At 35.7% G+C, this 16,694-nt stretch overlaps 1 protein-coding gene across 17 annotated transcripts in view; it reads left to right on the top strand.

Moving 5' to 3' along the window:
* Window positions 1–16,694, top strand: part of MPDZ (multiple PDZ domain crumbs cell polarity complex component) — a 95,983-nt gene that overhangs the window by 22,220 nt on the left and 57,069 nt on the right. For 13 of the 17 annotated variants that reach the window (XM_072359170.1, XM_072359167.1, XM_072359168.1 and 10 more), the window contains 10 exons: window positions 1,421–1,549; window positions 2,567–2,770; window positions 3,856–3,970; window positions 6,343–6,431; window positions 8,323–8,518; window positions 9,769–9,858; window positions 11,856–11,935; window positions 13,598–13,744; window positions 14,495–14,662; window positions 15,518–15,703. In XM_072359170.1, the coding sequence (XP_072215271.1) occupies window positions 1,421–1,549; window positions 2,567–2,770; window positions 3,856–3,970; window positions 6,343–6,431; window positions 8,323–8,518; window positions 9,769–9,858; window positions 11,856–11,935; window positions 13,598–13,744; window positions 14,495–14,662; window positions 15,518–15,703 (1,404 nt within the window). The remainder of the gene's footprint in view (window positions 1–1,420; window positions 1,550–2,566; window positions 2,771–3,855; window positions 3,971–6,342; window positions 6,432–8,322; window positions 8,519–9,768; window positions 9,859–11,855; window positions 11,936–13,597; window positions 13,745–14,494; window positions 14,663–15,517; window positions 15,704–16,694) is intronic. The other 4 variants (XM_072359176.1, XM_072359177.1, XM_072359174.1 and 1 more) reach the window with 1 other exon arrangement.

Raw genomic sequence — 16,694 nt, 5'->3', positions numbered from 1 at the left:
TATACCTTTGGATCTCACGGTTCAGTTATCTGTGAGTCCTCTTTAGAACAGTCTGTAATGAGAGTTGTATGGAGTGGTCGATCAGCTGTTTTAGTGTATTTTAACATTTGGAGACAGAATTACTTCAGAATTATTGTTTCCTTATGTGTGCAGAAATATAGCAGATCATATAACTCTTTCCTGTCAGCACACAGGGTAGGCCTGCTTTTGTGCTGTATCTGTATTGTGTACTTCTTTCTTTTTGTGATTACCACCGTGTTTCCCAAACATCTTCTGCCTCTTGAAAAAATGCTCCTTTTAAACCTGCCACAGCTCTTTTTTTTTTTTTTTTTTTTTTTTTTCCCTTATGCATGTTTTTTTCTAGTCATTTCCTTTAGTTTTCAACTGCTTGTGAAAAGTAGCTTTTCCTGAAGCATTCTTTTTGTTTGGGATTTGTTTTGTTGTTCTTGGCTTTATATTTGCAGTATCTTGATTTATTCAAAAAATAACACTTTATTTTTGAGGACCTTCCTGATGGAACACCAGCTGCGGTTTTAAATTTTAGATGAGTTAATGATATGATTTGTTCTTACACTAAATAATACCATAAATGTTCCTGTTACCTGTTCAGTACTGTACTGTGTGAACTACTGCTTGATTTCAGAGAAGTTATACTTCTGCTGCAAAATGAAGCCTACAGTCAGAGTTATTTCATTGCAGTGCTGCTGACATCAGACAACTCTGAAATGTTTGTTCACTACACAGGGAGAAAATCTGTTAATACATAACTTGCAGTATCTACTACTGCATTTATTTTTAGTCTTTGAATGGGGTTTATACTTTCTGATGTGTTTCAGTTGCCAGTTTGAATATGCACGTATTTGACAGTTTTGTTTTCCAGTTCTGTGGGGTTTCCTAAAAGTAGCGGTATTATTATCTCAGTGACAAGGAGGTGGATAATTGTAGATAGCTGCATAAATTCTTTCAGCAGTCATGTTCATGAGTAGCTAGACCTTGTTAACTGATGACAGCTCACTTAACCAATGACAGGATGTGTGGCCAAGGCACAAATCTGTGCTGTGGGAGGTTCACACTAGACATCAGAAAAAATTCTTTATCATGGAAGTGGACAAACACTGGGACAAATTTCTTAGCAAGATGCCCGATTCCCTGTGATTGTTACTGTTTATGACAGATTTAGATAATGCCCACATTCATATGTTTTAAATTTTTCTTATTTCTGAGTAGTTCAGGCAGTTGGACTAGATGATCTCTGTAGGTCCCTTCCAACTGAACTGAACCATTCTATTGACGATCCCTCTTCCTGCCTTTCCTTATTTGAAAACATACCTGAGGAATAAGAGAAGATATTCTTGTTAATACATAAATCCTTATTTTTATCATTTGCAAATTCTATGTTTTTTTTTTTTTTTTCTTTGAGGTTCACTGGCAGCATGTGGAGACCATAGAGTTGGTGAACGATGGCTCTGGTTTAGGATTTGGGATAGTTGGTGGAAAGTCAACAGGAGTGATTGTTAAAACCATCCTTCCAGGAGGGGTAGCTGATCAGGTAAATTCAACCAACCTTTGTATTTATCATTCAGTACTGTGTGAAGTTTCTCGTTACTTTTATGCTCATACTAACTAATGCTAGCTTTTTACTCTGAAGTGTAGGAAGAAGAGAGTACATGGTGAAACTTATCCTTAGTAAAGGTTTATTTGGTGCAGGGAATCTGTGTGTTTGAATATAAAAGCTGGATTAGGCCCCAGATCACTTTATCACACTTCTTGTAGGTTTGGTGCTGATGCATTTAGACCTCTAATTCTTTCACGGCATTTAGACCTCTAATTCTTTCATGAATATACTGGTTATAATCCAAGGATGCAGTATTAATTTGCTTCCTCTGCAGGCAAAAGGGATGATGATTATACATCTCTCTGTTAGGCTTACTTAAGGTTAGTGCAGGCATCTGCCTTCATGGGTCTACTTTAGAACACAGGCTATGTAGCTACCTTTGATCCTGCTTGGGGGTGGTCAGGAGAAGTGAAAGTGATCATCAGAACCCATTTTGAGCTTCTCCCTTAGCAAAGAGATGAAATAGTTTCCTAGACTTTTATACTTTCCTATGGGCTAAATTCCTGTGAAGCCCTGTTATTAGTTAAGTAGGAGAATAAACCTAAATAAATAGAGAAGCTAAGAAAGATCATAGTTTATTAAGTTTTGTTTAATTCTGAGTGCTGTTTTTAAATAGAAGCTTAATGCTGAATATACCTTTTTATGCTGTGTTTGGAAATGAAACCTGAAATTCTCTAAGCTATGTGTAACTGTTACATATTCGCAGGTGGTAGCCATAACTATGTGCATTTTATGTCCTAGATATTTTTTGAGAAATTTCTAGTAAAATTAGTATGGCATTAGGTAATACACTTGTCTTCTACCATGATCTGAGGATGTTGATTTGGTATTTAAGTAGTCTGTAGTTCATATGTATTAAAAGACACTAAAGCTGTGTAGTCATTCCCTAATTTTATTATTAATGTGAGAATTTGCAGGGTGGTTACTTCATTATTTATTTCTCCCATCCAGCATGGGAGATTGTGTAGTGGAGACCACATCTTGAAAATTGGTGATACTGACTTGACTGGTATGAGCAGTGAACAGGTGGCACAAGTTCTGAGGCAATGCGGAAACCGAGTGAAACTGGTAATTGCAAGAGGTCCTGTTGAGGAACCACCTCCACCAGCAGTCCCACCAGGTACTCCAGTACCCATCACAACACCAGAGAAACAAGTAAGCAACTATAAATATACTTGTGGCAAACCTATACTTCAAACATAATTTTATTGTAACTTCTGTTTGAATGTCTTTCATGCTTATGTTCTCAAAACTCAGCATTTTTATTCTCAGTAGCAGTGTTTTTTATGTTACTGTCTGGGAGGTTTTAAATGTTATCAGTCCACGTTGCAAGGAAGTGCATGCTTGAATCTTTCTAGGATACAGGGTTGGAAAAGATATGACCTGAATAACTTCTGGATTGATTAACCTGTGGACTTGCTGACATTTGTTAGCTATTTGTTAGAAGTGGATAGTAAGTACACAGTTTAGACAGCTAAGAGATGAAAATTTTATGAAAACAAACAAAAAAATTAGTGTTGAGAGTAAGATTTTTAAATTGAGTTTTGTTTTCCGTCATTACTAAAGCATTGCCATTGAAATATGAATTTAATTTGCATTGTCCTGTAATAGGTACTTACATTAACAAAAAATAAATGAATTCTTTACCATGTTATTCTTCATTGTGGACATTCGATGGGATGCAGTAAATGTTAGTGAAAGTTGTCATTATTTTGCTAAGTGGAACTTTAATTGCTACTGTCTAAAAAAGAAATTTAAAGTCTTTCAGAGAATAAGAAAAATAATTGCCTCAGTTAAAAAGCTTTAATTCTGTTTTAAACTTGTATGCATTTCTGTAGTTACTGGGAATTTGTAAAAATAGGAAAATAATTTATTTTTAAGAAGATAACAGTCTAAGATTGGTTTTTAGAAGGTCCAGAGAAGCTGTAAGTTACATTATATGGTATGTAAAAATGGTTTCTGTAACTTAGTGTAGAAGAGGTTTATTCAGTTTTTAAAATTTTAGTCATTTTTACTCATCAAATGATTTTATAGTCTGAAGGGTAATATCCCAGGGGCACTGAGTTGGAGAACGCATGATTTGTGTTGCTTTAAGATTAAACAAGTTTCCTATACTTAACTTCTCTGTTTCTAAGAGCAAAAATAAATTTTGTACCTTTATTTTTTTTGTTGTTGTTGTTTTGTTTTCTCCTGTCCATGTCTTAACACTACAGGCTTTCTTTTTCTATTTTTCTTACCAGACAGATGCTTCTGCTGATAGTTGTGAAGAAGGAGAGAAATTTAACGTGGAACTCACTAAAAACATCCAGGGATTAGGAATAACTATTGCTGGTTACATTGGAGACAAAACATCAGGTAATTATAGATTCCTGCAGTCTTACTATAGTAAAGTGTAGCTGCATTCAATTTTGATGCATGTATCTTTACCATTTGGATAATATTTCTTAAAAATTCTTAATTGTCTAATACCTTTTTAAAGAAAATGGAACTATTTTCCTTTTGAAGACATTCAGTTTAGAAGTAATCAGTTTTTGCTACAAAAACTCGTTTTATCATTTTTTGTTTGTTTTTTCTTTTTAATTAGGTTTTAACTTCACTTTTGTCTTAAGCTTGTGCTGATTGCGTCTTCAAAAAATATTACTAATATGGGTTGAGGCACTTTTATGAGCACTGACTAGACTTAAAATCATTTTCGGTTCTGAAGACTCTTACAAGTTAACACATTAGCATTCTGATGAGTTTTAAGAAGTGTTACTATATATACGTGTGTGTGTGTGTAAAATATTTATTTATTTATTTATTTATTTTTTAAAGTAACATGTATAGTATTAACTAGCAGATCTAAAATTTCTTTCAGTGACTTCTGATTGTATTCAGTGTTTGTTGATCTCTTGGGTTGATACAGGTTTACATTAACTTATTAATGGGCTCCCAAATTCACACTATGAATAAATAAGCGCATCTGTGTTCATGTACAGTTTTGTATTTTTTCTTTGTAATTTCAACTGCAATTTTCAGAATAATGATTCAGAACTCTTTGGTGCCTCCCTAGAATAATATAGCAAATGAAGCACAGTTACAAAGGGACAGTTTTCAAACACACCATACACATTCTCAAAGTGATGTGGTTATGATTCTTATTCATATACATATTGTTAGGAAAATTTATGGGTAGATATATTGCATATTGCTGGCGTAATTATCTGCCTTTGAGGATCTGAGGCAATTTAAACAAACTATTCTGTGAGTTAGAATGGTCACGGTTGATTTAAGTATGCTTTTTAGTATCTTCCAGCAAAACCTTTAAGAGGCAAATAAAATCACAGAATGTGTGATAGATATCAGCATAGTTTAGATGAATAGATTTTACTTTATTACGCTGTATGTGACTGTATTACAGTATCTTCACACCTTAGGTGCTAATTGAGCACCCCAAATTTTATGATATAACAGTTAGGTAAATAACAATTTTATCTGAATCAGTGATAAAATTGCTGGACAGTTAGGACTGTAGTTAAATCTTTCTTTAACTTGAAAAATAACAGCTTGTCATGTTACTATGCAGCTACTACAGGATGTAAAAATGCTCGGAAACTAGGAAGATGAGCCATTTAATTATTCACAAAACCTAAGAAGACAAATTAATAAAAACCAGAATCCGATTGTCATTCTCAAAATTTAAACATACTTGTCTTATTCTTCATAAGTTGAGTATGGTAATTAGAGCAAACCAGAAATCTGACCCTCCTCTTTGCTAAATTTTGTTATACTGAGGCTAAATAGGGTAAGTCTTTTGGTCTTTGAAGACACTGGTATTTATGGGCTGTGACCATAAGATCTGCTTTCATACCAGTGCATGCTAATATTGATTTTGTATGTAATGCCGCAGTCATCTTTTTAGGATGTCTAGATATTTTCTCTTTACTGAGATAAATTCTTTAAAATTTTTCCATGATTTTTTTTTTCTTTTTCCTGAAACTGATTCTTTTTTCAAAATTGCTTTTGCAATTTTTTTATGAAACATTCCATAGTTGATTTATGTACCTAACTTTTTCTTCTGATTCAAAATCAGTAAATCAGTAATTGTCTAAACTGGATTTATTTTGAGAGTTGGATTTTTTCTGCTTTTCTCTCCTTTTTTTTATTTTTTTTAGTTGGATCAAGTAGTGATTTACTGTTGTGATGAAACACAAAATGTTTGTTTGAGCAAACATTTTAGTCCTCCTTATTTTAGAATACTCTGCGCTTACTGACCCAAGCACACAGATTCTTAAGCATACTAAGTATAAAGAAAATACAGAATTCACCAGATTAGTGTATTCAAACAGAATTTTCTGCCTTTCAATTTTAGATCTTTTAGATGTTTTTTTTCTTTTTTTTTTTCTTTTTTGTCAGTGTTGGTTTTGGCATTTAGATTAAATTAAACTAGAATTTGTATGTTATTTTTATAGATACCAATGGGAATTTGGAGTTGTGAGATTTTGAGTAAAATCACGTCCAATGCAAGCTAGCATTAATAAGAGGCATCCTTTAGAAAAATAATATTATATATGTTTTACTTATAGCATGTACTTTCTTGATTTTATTCTTTTTTTTCCTTATCTCACCTGTAGATTGTAATTTCTTTCTTTTCTTTCTTTGCTGATGATATTAGTAGTAAATTAATTGCATTATTTGAACTTTTTCTTTAATTTATTAATATAAATTGCTCTGTTTTTTCATACCAGAACCTTCTGGTATCTTTGTGAAAAGCATTACAAAAGGCAGCGCTGTTGAACAAGATGGCCGAATCCATGTGGGAGATCAAATTATAGTTGTAAGTAAGAAAGGAAGTGAAAATGCTTGCAAAGCTCTATACTTTATACTTTACATGAGTTGTTAAAAATGCTCATATAATACTTACTTAAAACATTTAAGATTGTCACTGAAATGGCCAGTCCTGTTTTAACTGAGTATTCAATTACATTAGCTTACTGATTATTCTACATGTAACTCACATTATTTAAGGAAACCTGCTCATATGCACTTATCAGTAGGACCGTTTAAACTGGTTAGTGAAGGCAGAGTTTCAAAGTTCGTTACAGATTATAGAACTATCTTCAAAATGATTTTTGACACGTGTTATTAAAACGTTAATAAGAATTTAGACCTTCAGAAGAAATATTTTCGTACCTTACATCTGGACTTGCAGATAGTAAAGGCAGCACAAACAACAGATTATAGTCTCTCCCCAAGTAGGAATGTGCCTTCATGTTTGTCAGTATATACGATATTTATAATTATTTAGATGTTGCGCTCAAATCGCTGAAACATATCAACACTAAGTTTATATTTTTCTGCTTCTGCAGATGTAAAAGGGGAAAGGTTTGGTTTATGTAGATGTAGAGGGAACATTAAATAGTCCTGGATTATTTTTCATTGCCTTATGTTTAGAAGGATGCCAGAGTTGGAAGAAGTTCAGAGAAGGGCAAGAAAATGATTAAAGGTGAAAGGGGAGATATTTTTTTTCAGGAGGATTTACAATAATGGAGCATGTATGCCATGTAGATAGTCCCCGTTACTGGGACAAGGGACTGTAATGCTGCTTAATGGTATTTCAGAAATTACTGGTTTGGAAGAGTGAAATGGAGAAAAAGTAAGATAATACAGAGCTTGCCGAAAGAAGAATAAAAAAAATTGTGTATAGTGGGGCCAGTGGGATGACACTGAGCCACTCCAGAGTACTCAGAGAACAAAGATGAGTTGTTAATGAGGTAAAATATCCAAAACTATATTCATTAAAATACTGGACTATAAATAAGAACTGGGCAGCTGGTACAGTGCTTGATAGAGAAATTAAACTTAATTGTGTTCAGTAACAGACTTCCCTGTGCCTGAGTTTATTTGAGCCTAGAGCTTGTGCTCTGTACTTTTTCCTGTTACAGTGAATGAATGTGTTCCTCCTCACCCGACTCTAGCTAGTTGCCCTGACTATGGCTGTATTTATTTGGTTTATGTATTATTTATTTGGCTTGTTTATAAAACTTTTGTTGCCGTGCACAATTATAATTCAAACCCCCCACCTTGCGCAGGTACTAGTGAAACCCTCACTAGGGCCAAAAAGACTACCGTGACTCATCAAGAAAGGTGGCAAAATGGCGTTTATTAGGAGTAATTAACACCTTATATACCTTAATTACTTCGTCTACGCCCCCCAGGGTGCACGTTTGAAATGCGCGCCCAAGGTACATCACAGGGCATGAGACAGAAGAGACTGGGTTATTATCACCGACACATCCCGAAAAAGTCCCGCTACCGCCTATATGTTTACAACATCTCCCCCCCTCCGAATACTACAAGGTTCAGCCTCATTAGCATCTACAACAACTTTTTCCCCAGGTAGTTCATACTTGAAGGTGGGGGTGTTGGAACAGTCAGGCAGGCTGTATGGGGTGCCTGTCTCTTTTCGACTCACAGAGCAAGTCTGCATGGCCTCCTTGTGACAGACACACAGACTACTTGTCTCCACTTTGCTGTGGTGTTGGTTGGTAGCTAGCTAATGAGTGTTCAAGTGAAAGTAGTTAGTGTATTGAACATTTGTATGTCTTCCAGGTTTTTGTTCTTGTTGTTCTACTTGCTTTGTGTTCTGACGGATGGCGAGCACTAACACTGTTGCTTTACTCTGGACATTTTATATCTTTCTGCTAATAAGCTACTTAATCCTGCAGGTGGATGGAACAAATCTTCAGGGTTTTACTAACCAACAAGCAGTTGATGTTTTGCGACATACTGGACAAACAGTCCGGCTCACTTTGATCAGAAGAGGGCTTAAGCAGGAAAATTATATTCAGCCCCAGGAGGACTTCAGTGCTTCTGTTGAAAGGGACTTAATGTTACAAACAATGGACAGTAGCACAACCAAAGGTAATTTAAACTGTCTTACTTTAAATTTGGCTTGAAATATTTTTCTTCTTAATTACAAACTGTAAATAAAGTTGACTAAATTCATTTTCAGTTGCTGTTCCTTGTGCTGCACATGAGTGGAAAATTTGATCTGTTGCAGATTCATTAATCTTTTAGAAACAGTGGTATTATTTGCTACATTTTCAAAGTGAATACTGAAAGCTCTGCACTTTGTGATGAGCTGAAGTCCTTCAGCACATAGATCCTGTAGATCTTTGAATAGTAAGTAGGCAGGTAGTGTTTTATTCATGTCAAAGAGTGATAGCAGCATTGGAAAGAAAGCAGAGATACTCTCCACACTGGAAAAACTAGTCTTGTTTCCTCTTAAAGCATCAAAATCTTGAGGTATAACAGGAGAGGCTTATATGTATAGTTAGATATTTAGAACTATATACATATAGTTAGATATCGTTAGATTATTTTTAATACTCTGATAGTTCATTAATTATGTTTGTGTACAAAGTTCAGAAGGCATAGCAAATACCATTTTTACTCATGACTCAATGTAATTTGTGATGCTTAATCTTACACTGTGCATACCTTGAAGTAAGATGCCAGATCACGGAAGTCCATGTGTTTGAATAGAATATCCACATGGAGGCTGGATGATAAATAGATTCTTTTCAGCTTCTTAGAATGTGGGCTGATATCAGTAGAAATATACTACACTCATAGTCTGAAGCATAATACCCAACTTGCATGAGGTTTTGAAAGATCTAGTAATGTATTCTCTGTATGGCATCCTCTCATTCCTGCCTTTAGCAGAAATTACAGAGGAAACACTTCAAAAGTGCTGCTTCTCCAGTCCAGGAGTTTTCAAGACAGCTCACAGACAGCAACATACCTAACAGAATTCTGTAGCAGGAGCGATTTTCTATGAGTGAGAATGTTGTCAGCTTTGCATTCCTCGAGTCTGTACCATTTTCTTTTTTTTCAGTGTCAGCTTCCTGTATTACATGAGAGAAAGAAAGAGAGAAACAAACATGAAACAATATAAGGTGATATAGAGGTGGTAGAAAGGGACACAGGGAGAAGGCAAAACATGAACAAAAGTTAAAATACCTTTAAAAATATTGTGTTTCTTCTGGGTCCTTTATGCTCTTCTGTTAGCAAAATGTGGATTCTCTGGTCCGGAGTCATTGCTCTGGGACATGTCCATAAGCATGATGAATGCAAAAAATAGCTCAAAATTCTTTTTCTTCTTTTTCCAGATAACAGTGAAACAGAACAGGGATCTTCATCACAGCCATGCACTGGCGGTGCAGTAAGCATCAGAGAGGATGTAAAACAGCAGGAAACAGGTTCCCAGTGTTTGATATTTTATTCTGTGAAAATGCACTTGTCTGTGCTTATGTTAAGGCCCAGTGTTTTGTGTGTCTTTCTGTCATGTGTGCTGTGGAACTGAGGATGTATACCTAGAAATTAATCATACATGAAAACGTGTACTGCTTGTGTACTCTTGCGTGCTGCAAGTCAAATACTTCAACAACTACTACTATACATGTCTGAAAATAATTACGTTTATCAGAAGATGTCTTGACTCTGCTTTTGCTACATATTTATCTCCTGTTTTAGTCCACTTATACATTTCTACTTGAACTTCTTCATCTTTTTTACTCCCTTATTCCCTAACATGCCTTTTGGAGACTTCAGTGTCTTGCAATAGGTTTCCATCTCACAGAGTCCCAAGCTTGTATTTATTTCAATCTGTGTTCAATGATAGCGTTTGAAATTTAGTCAGTTCTGATGTACTGATAAGCTTTTTTCCATACCTTTTGTGCAAGTTCTTATTTTGTAGTGGGTATTTTCTTTTCATGTTTAAGACATTGTGCTGCATTTCAATTGTGGGCATGCGTTTTCCAGATGGAGACAACTGTGATGTACTTTATAACATTTTCTGGTATCCAGAGAGCTTCAAGAGAAACTGAAAAACATCCACCCATATGAGTTTTTATTAGATATTTTTCTGTGTATCCTCCTATTACTTCTGCTTTCCATTTTGCTAGGTAGTTGAAGAATTTGTTTTTAAGGCCTTTTCTTCAGATACTTCAGGGTCTCTGCTTTGGAGAATGTACTGTCATATTTAAGTGCTACAAAGCACCTATGCAGCTGGCTTTATTTTTATTAATATTTCTGAGCTCTGTTTAGATGCTATGACACTTAGGCTGTTAATCACTTTAAATTCTTATGGAAAGTCCCTGTGACTTCAGATCTTAATCTTTTAATGAAGACTCTAGTCTTTGTTTCCGGTGATCATTCAGACCTAAAGAGTTTGTTTGATTGCTTGCTGTATGCCCAGCATGGGCCGATAACCTTGAATGTATAGAGTTCCATTAAATCTGCTGTACTATTTAATCTAAGTACTGCCTCTTGTTTGTCTGTTTCTTTGTTTACTTCCTGCCTTAGAATCTAAATATTTTGCATGAGGAAGAAATAAGCAGGAGAAAATAATTCCCGTTTTTTCAGCTTGGAGATAAACATTCAGTCAGTTTAAGAGCTGCCTGCTGCATTGTTCTGTCTAGCCTGTCACTGTATTTTTCTTAGCGTCGAGATTATTCTCTCCTCCTTCCATTCCAGTAGTGATTTCATTGTTGCTATTATTATTTTTTACTAATTAATTAATCTTTGTTAATTTAGCTAGTTACTTCCCTTTATCTGGGTGGTCCTAAGTGAATGTAATGGGAAAAAAAAAAAAAAAAAAGCTGCCATGTGTTCTTTCACTGCCCTCTAGGGCCTAAACGTTTAAAAGATCTTCATCAGTCATGCTTATACTTCAAGATTTTGTTTGAAAACTTCTTCCTTGGTTACTCTCTATAAAATGTAGGGTCTGTCCAAAAGGAACTGGATTCAGTATTGTACTTGTAAATATTTTAGCCATCCCACTGGATCAATCTGATCAGCCCACATGAAGTCTGACTTAACAAATGTTTGAGGCATGTAAACGACTTTCATTTACTTTGAGCCTGCTTGTCTTTCTGAACACTGAGGTTAATTTAAATGTTTTCTTCCTTCCCAGCCATTTAAGACAAATGTTTTTGTTGAACTTCATCTTTCAAACTGCAGTTAGATTTGGTGCAAGTTGTGCAAGTTGCAAATAATTTGCATCTGTTCTGCAAGTTTTCTCTTAGGCAAGCCCAAACTCAATGAGACAAAACATGTCAAGTATTTAGTCATATTTAGGAGTCTGCTGGCATCATGGATTGATTGTGCAGTCTTGCATGGTGTATCGCTTTACCAGTGATAGAAATAAACAGAAGATTTTAGTTTTTGTCGTAGTAATCTCAGACATAATTTCTAGATTTCCAGCTGAGTGTTACAGACGAAGCAGCTGTGAAGGCGAAATGGCAGAGGATAATGGGGTCAAATTATGAAATAGTGGTAAGTAAACTGCAATTGTTATTAACTGTGCTTGAATCTGTGCACCTATTATTATGTTTGCATACAAATATGTATATAATATATTCCTTTATAAAAAGTTACACACATGCCCCTTAATCTGTAGTGATGTTTTTGTTCTGGGGGTAAATTTTGCACATATATATATATATATATATTTATTTATAGTGATGTTGGCAAAATAATGTTTTTGTTTAACCTGACAGGTAACTGAACACCACACAGTTGTTTACCTGCACCCATCTGCCACCTTCCCAGTGGGATGTGGGAGAGAACTGAAAAAACAAAGTAGAACTCATGGATTGAGGGGGAAAAACAAAACAAAACAAAAAAAGGGAAAAAACAAACAAACAAAAACTATTTAACAAGATAGAGAAAAGGAAAAGGATAATAATTATGACAGTTATGTAAGTGTATATAACAAGGGTTGTGCAAGCATTTGCTCATCACCAATGCCCAGCTAGCCCCCAAGCAACAGAAGAGATACGAACTCCCACTCCCTTCAAAACTCCTTCTGCATGAAATCATGCAGTATGGAATACTCCTTTGGCAAGTTTAAGTCAGCTGTCCTAATTCTGTTCCTTCCCAACTCCTTCGGCCGCTTCCTAAGGATGGCCTTGGCTCTATACAGTGCTGCTTAGCAAACTGTAAACACTGGGTAGGAGGGTAATGTGTGTTAGACAAAAACCAGTGTTTGAAGTAAACTTCACTACTCTGTTTAAAGGCCAAAATTCAAACTAGACCTTGAAATCTCCTATCCAATTCTTTATACTGACTTAACTGTTCAGTGTAATGATAGAAATAATGCCTAGGACATTTGTTGCACATGCAGGTGGAATGCAGTATCTGAGTTCAGAATTTAACCACTTTGGTGTATAATTTTGAAGTAGTTTTTTCAGAGATATCTACAGTTAGATACACTGTTGTTGTATACATTTCCCACTTGCATGTGCTGAAGTAATGTGTGCGATTAAAGCTGTAGTTTTTACTGCAAGACTCTCCATTGATCCAAGCATTTTTCCTGTTATACAAATGTGAATATGCAGAGCCTCTTCCTGTTTTGCATGAATCACATTGAATTGGACTGTCTTTCAATTTGTATTCCCTTTTGTTTTTTTCTTCTTATTTTTGCCTCAGAGTCTGAATCACTGCATAAAGGCAGGTTAAAGAATGGGTCTGTGGTGCTCACTTCTTATCCACACAAGGCAATATAGTCATTTTATGCCAAATAGGTTTTTTTCTGTCATGGTTCCTGGATTACACTCTGTGACTCCATAATGATTGTTTGCTTCCCACAGTAGTATAGTAGCTTGTGATTGCATAAACTTCACTGAATGTGGGCTATAGATTTTAATTTCAAACTCATGGACTTTTTTTTTACCCTCAGTGCTTTTGTTGTATTGGAAAGTTTAAGTTGGATTCTTTCTTTTAATCTGTTGCTGCTGTTTTTCAACAGTGTTGTTGAAAGACCTAAACTGAGAAGTATACACGTGTTTGCAGTCTAAAAGTCTGCATTAAAAATTGCAGTATTTCTACTTTCTCTTTTCTGAAGTAATGATTTCCCTGTATGTAAACTGCATCTGAAAGTTACAGATATGGTTGCAAATGTATCCAAAGCACCCTTTTCATTTTTTAATCTCCTAGGTTGCTGTGGTTAACAAATTCAGTGAAAGCAGTGGGCTAGGAATAAGCCTTGAAGCTACAGTGGGACATCATTTCATCAGATCAATTTTACCAGAGGGGCCAGTTGGACGAAGTGGCAAGCTGTTCAGTGGTGATGAGCTTCTGGAAGTAAGAAAAACACATACTTGGTCTACTTTTAGTAGGTTCTTTGAGAAGTGTTTTGCTTCTCAATGGTTACAGTTTTGGGAATGTAGCATGTCTAAACCTCATGCCAGCCATAACTGGAATTGTTTCAGCAGTCACTTCATAGGTACTTAGGCATTTTTATGTGACTACATGTGCTTAGTTGCATATCTCAGCTCATAGCTGATTTTTCCAGATAAAACTGAAGACCATGAAAGAATATCTAGCAAAAGCATTGAAGTTAACTAGAAATATCCCTTACAGTGAAAGGAATAAAACAGTGGTTTATTTACTTTTCTAAATTTCTTTCTTAGAATGAAGATGTGAGTTTGCTTTGCATGGCTCAGAGAAATCAACATAATCCATATTTTTTCGTGGTTAATGTACCTGTTTCCATGCAAGTCAGCTAGTATTGCTTTTTTTCATATTTGTGTATTTCATGCTTTACTCAGGGATTCTGTGAAGTGACAGAGTATGCAGTGTTTGTAAGATGGCATCCCACAATTTAGGAGCCTCTCCAGCTCAAAACTTACCTTGGTGACTTGTTCTGAACTCCAGATTGAGTAGAGGCAGAGGGATGAAAATCTTTATTCAAGCTTTTTGTAAAATAAATAAATATATAATAATAATAAAAAATTAGGTAAATAATTTATTTTCTGTTTGTTTTTTTTTTTTTTTTTTTCATGTTTGTTCATTGTACTTTTACTAAAAACTGTCCATTCTTCATTTCTTGAGGTAAATGAGATCTCTTTGCTTGGAGAAAATCACAAGGATGTGGTCAATATCTTGAAAGAACTGCCAATTAAAGTGACAATGGTGTGCTGCCGTCCAGTGGCTCCCTCTGTCAATCACACTGAAGTACTGGAGAGTTTAAGTCTATCTGAGGTCCAGCTCACAGAAAAGGTATTTAAAAAAAGAAAAAGAAAAATCCTAAGAAAAAGACTGTTTCTTTGAAGAAAAACAGGAAGAGGTCTTTTATAAGATTAGAAATACCTCTTTAATATTTTAGGTGTTGGAACCAAATAAATAGAAAAAAGCAAATTGTATTCATTAGCTGTATGTTGGGCCAACCAGAAGATGTACATACTGGTAGGCCATGTACAGACATCATTCAAGACACAGCACTATCTACATAGGTTACTTGGATTTTGTTCGTCAGGTGGGCTTTATTAGAGTCTGACTACATTTCAGCTGGTTTTGAACTTAACTTCTGTGTTGTGCTGAGTAGAAATGAACATGTGCTTCATGGCTGGCCAGCTTCTGTCGCTCATAAGTTAAAAGCTCCGGATAACCTGATGTGATAAACACATAGAAGTGGCGTTCGATATAACAAAACACAGCATTTATATGAAAGAAAGACACAACTTCTGGATAAGGCAAAACATTCAGCTGATTTTTCCAAATCTTTGTTATGAAATCATATACTCTCACTCAGTGCAGCTGTGTTTTGGTCGGAGCATATTTATAGGCATACCAACAGATATTTTCTTTGTATTTGAGCACATAGATACTAACAAGATTTTCTGAAGTTTTTTGTCTGACAGAAATTCCATTTTGTAAATAATTTGACCTGTCATACATTTGCAGCATTGATAATTTGTTTCAAAGGCATTAATTCTGTGCTAGACTTAATCAGACTTGTTTTCTTACTCTGTGGAATGTTTGCACTTTCACATTGTTTTGAAAACCGTTATCTTGTTCTTTCTCTATGAATGTTTTCAGCAATTTCACAGTTGTTTAACATTCCCTGTGTTTCAGCAGGCTTATATAGATCTTGGATTCACTGGCTCTTCGAACACAGAAGAGACAGCTATGGAAACTTTCACAGCTCAGAGTATTGAAGAGGTGCAGAATTCTTCTATCACAATGTGGGAAGCAGAAGTACAACATGCTGAGCTGGAGAAAGGAAGTATGGGACTTGGATTTAGCATACTGGACTACCAGGTAACTTTTATTCCTTTTTGTTTGAGTAGGAAACAGAATACTTGGTATCATTTGGGTCTCACAGTATGATATAAGTATTTGTATTTTAATGGTAAATGTTAATGAAAGCCAATACAGTAGAGCTGAATTGATGTCACTCCTGACAAGCATCTTACCAGCTACATTGCTTATTCCTTTTGCTGTATTGCAACTAGTGATGGAATTCATCGTACTAAGTCTGGGAAAAGAATATTTTCCAACAAGCTGGCCAAGCTTACAAGAAGAGCTTTTAATTTGAAAAATAATGACAGCTCTGAGTAATAGGGAGTTGCCAGGGGCCACTGAGGAATTAGGAATCAGCAAGGTAATGTGTAAAGTGCCTGAAATGAGTTAGGATGCATACATCTAAAGAGGAAACAGTCAGTAGTCCAGCTGAAGTGCCTCCATACCAATGCATGTGGCATGGGTGAAGAACGGGAGGAATTTGAAATTGCTCTGCAGTTAGAAAGCTGTGATCTAATCATGATCACTGGAGGCTGGTGAAGTGGATCACATGATAGGAGCACTGTTTTCAATGGCATATACCTATATACCTCTGTTCAGGATAGGCAAGGAAGGAAAGGGGGGGGGTGGGTGGGTGGGGATTCACCCTCTACGTTAAAAATTGATTGACTGCACAGAGCTGACTTCAAAAAACAGATGTGAGCATGTGGATAAGCTGTTGGTAAATATTAAGGCCAAACAAGGAAACCTCATAGCTGGGTTTTGCTACAAGCTGCCTGGTCAGGGGGAACCTGCTAATGAAATGTACTTACTCAGCTGCAGGAGGCATTGTGTTTGCAGGCTCTGATCCTGCTGTGGTACCTCAGTCACCCTGATAGCTGGTTGTGCTGCTTTTCCAGCAGATGTTAAGCAGTCCAGGAGACTCTTGGATTGCTTCTTAAGCCCATATAGCCCAATCAGGAGTGATATATAGCCCAATCACTACTAAACCTGATTCTTAACAATGCAG

This window comes from Excalfactoria chinensis, chromosome Z (genome assembly GCF_039878825.1).
Source record: "Excalfactoria chinensis isolate bCotChi1 chromosome Z, bCotChi1.hap2, whole genome shotgun sequence".
NCBI classification, from domain to species: domain Eukaryota; kingdom Metazoa; phylum Chordata; class Aves; order Galliformes; family Phasianidae; genus Excalfactoria; species Excalfactoria chinensis.
The sequence above is the reverse complement of the archived record's forward strand: the minus strand, read 5'-3'. Positions and strand labels throughout refer to the sequence as shown.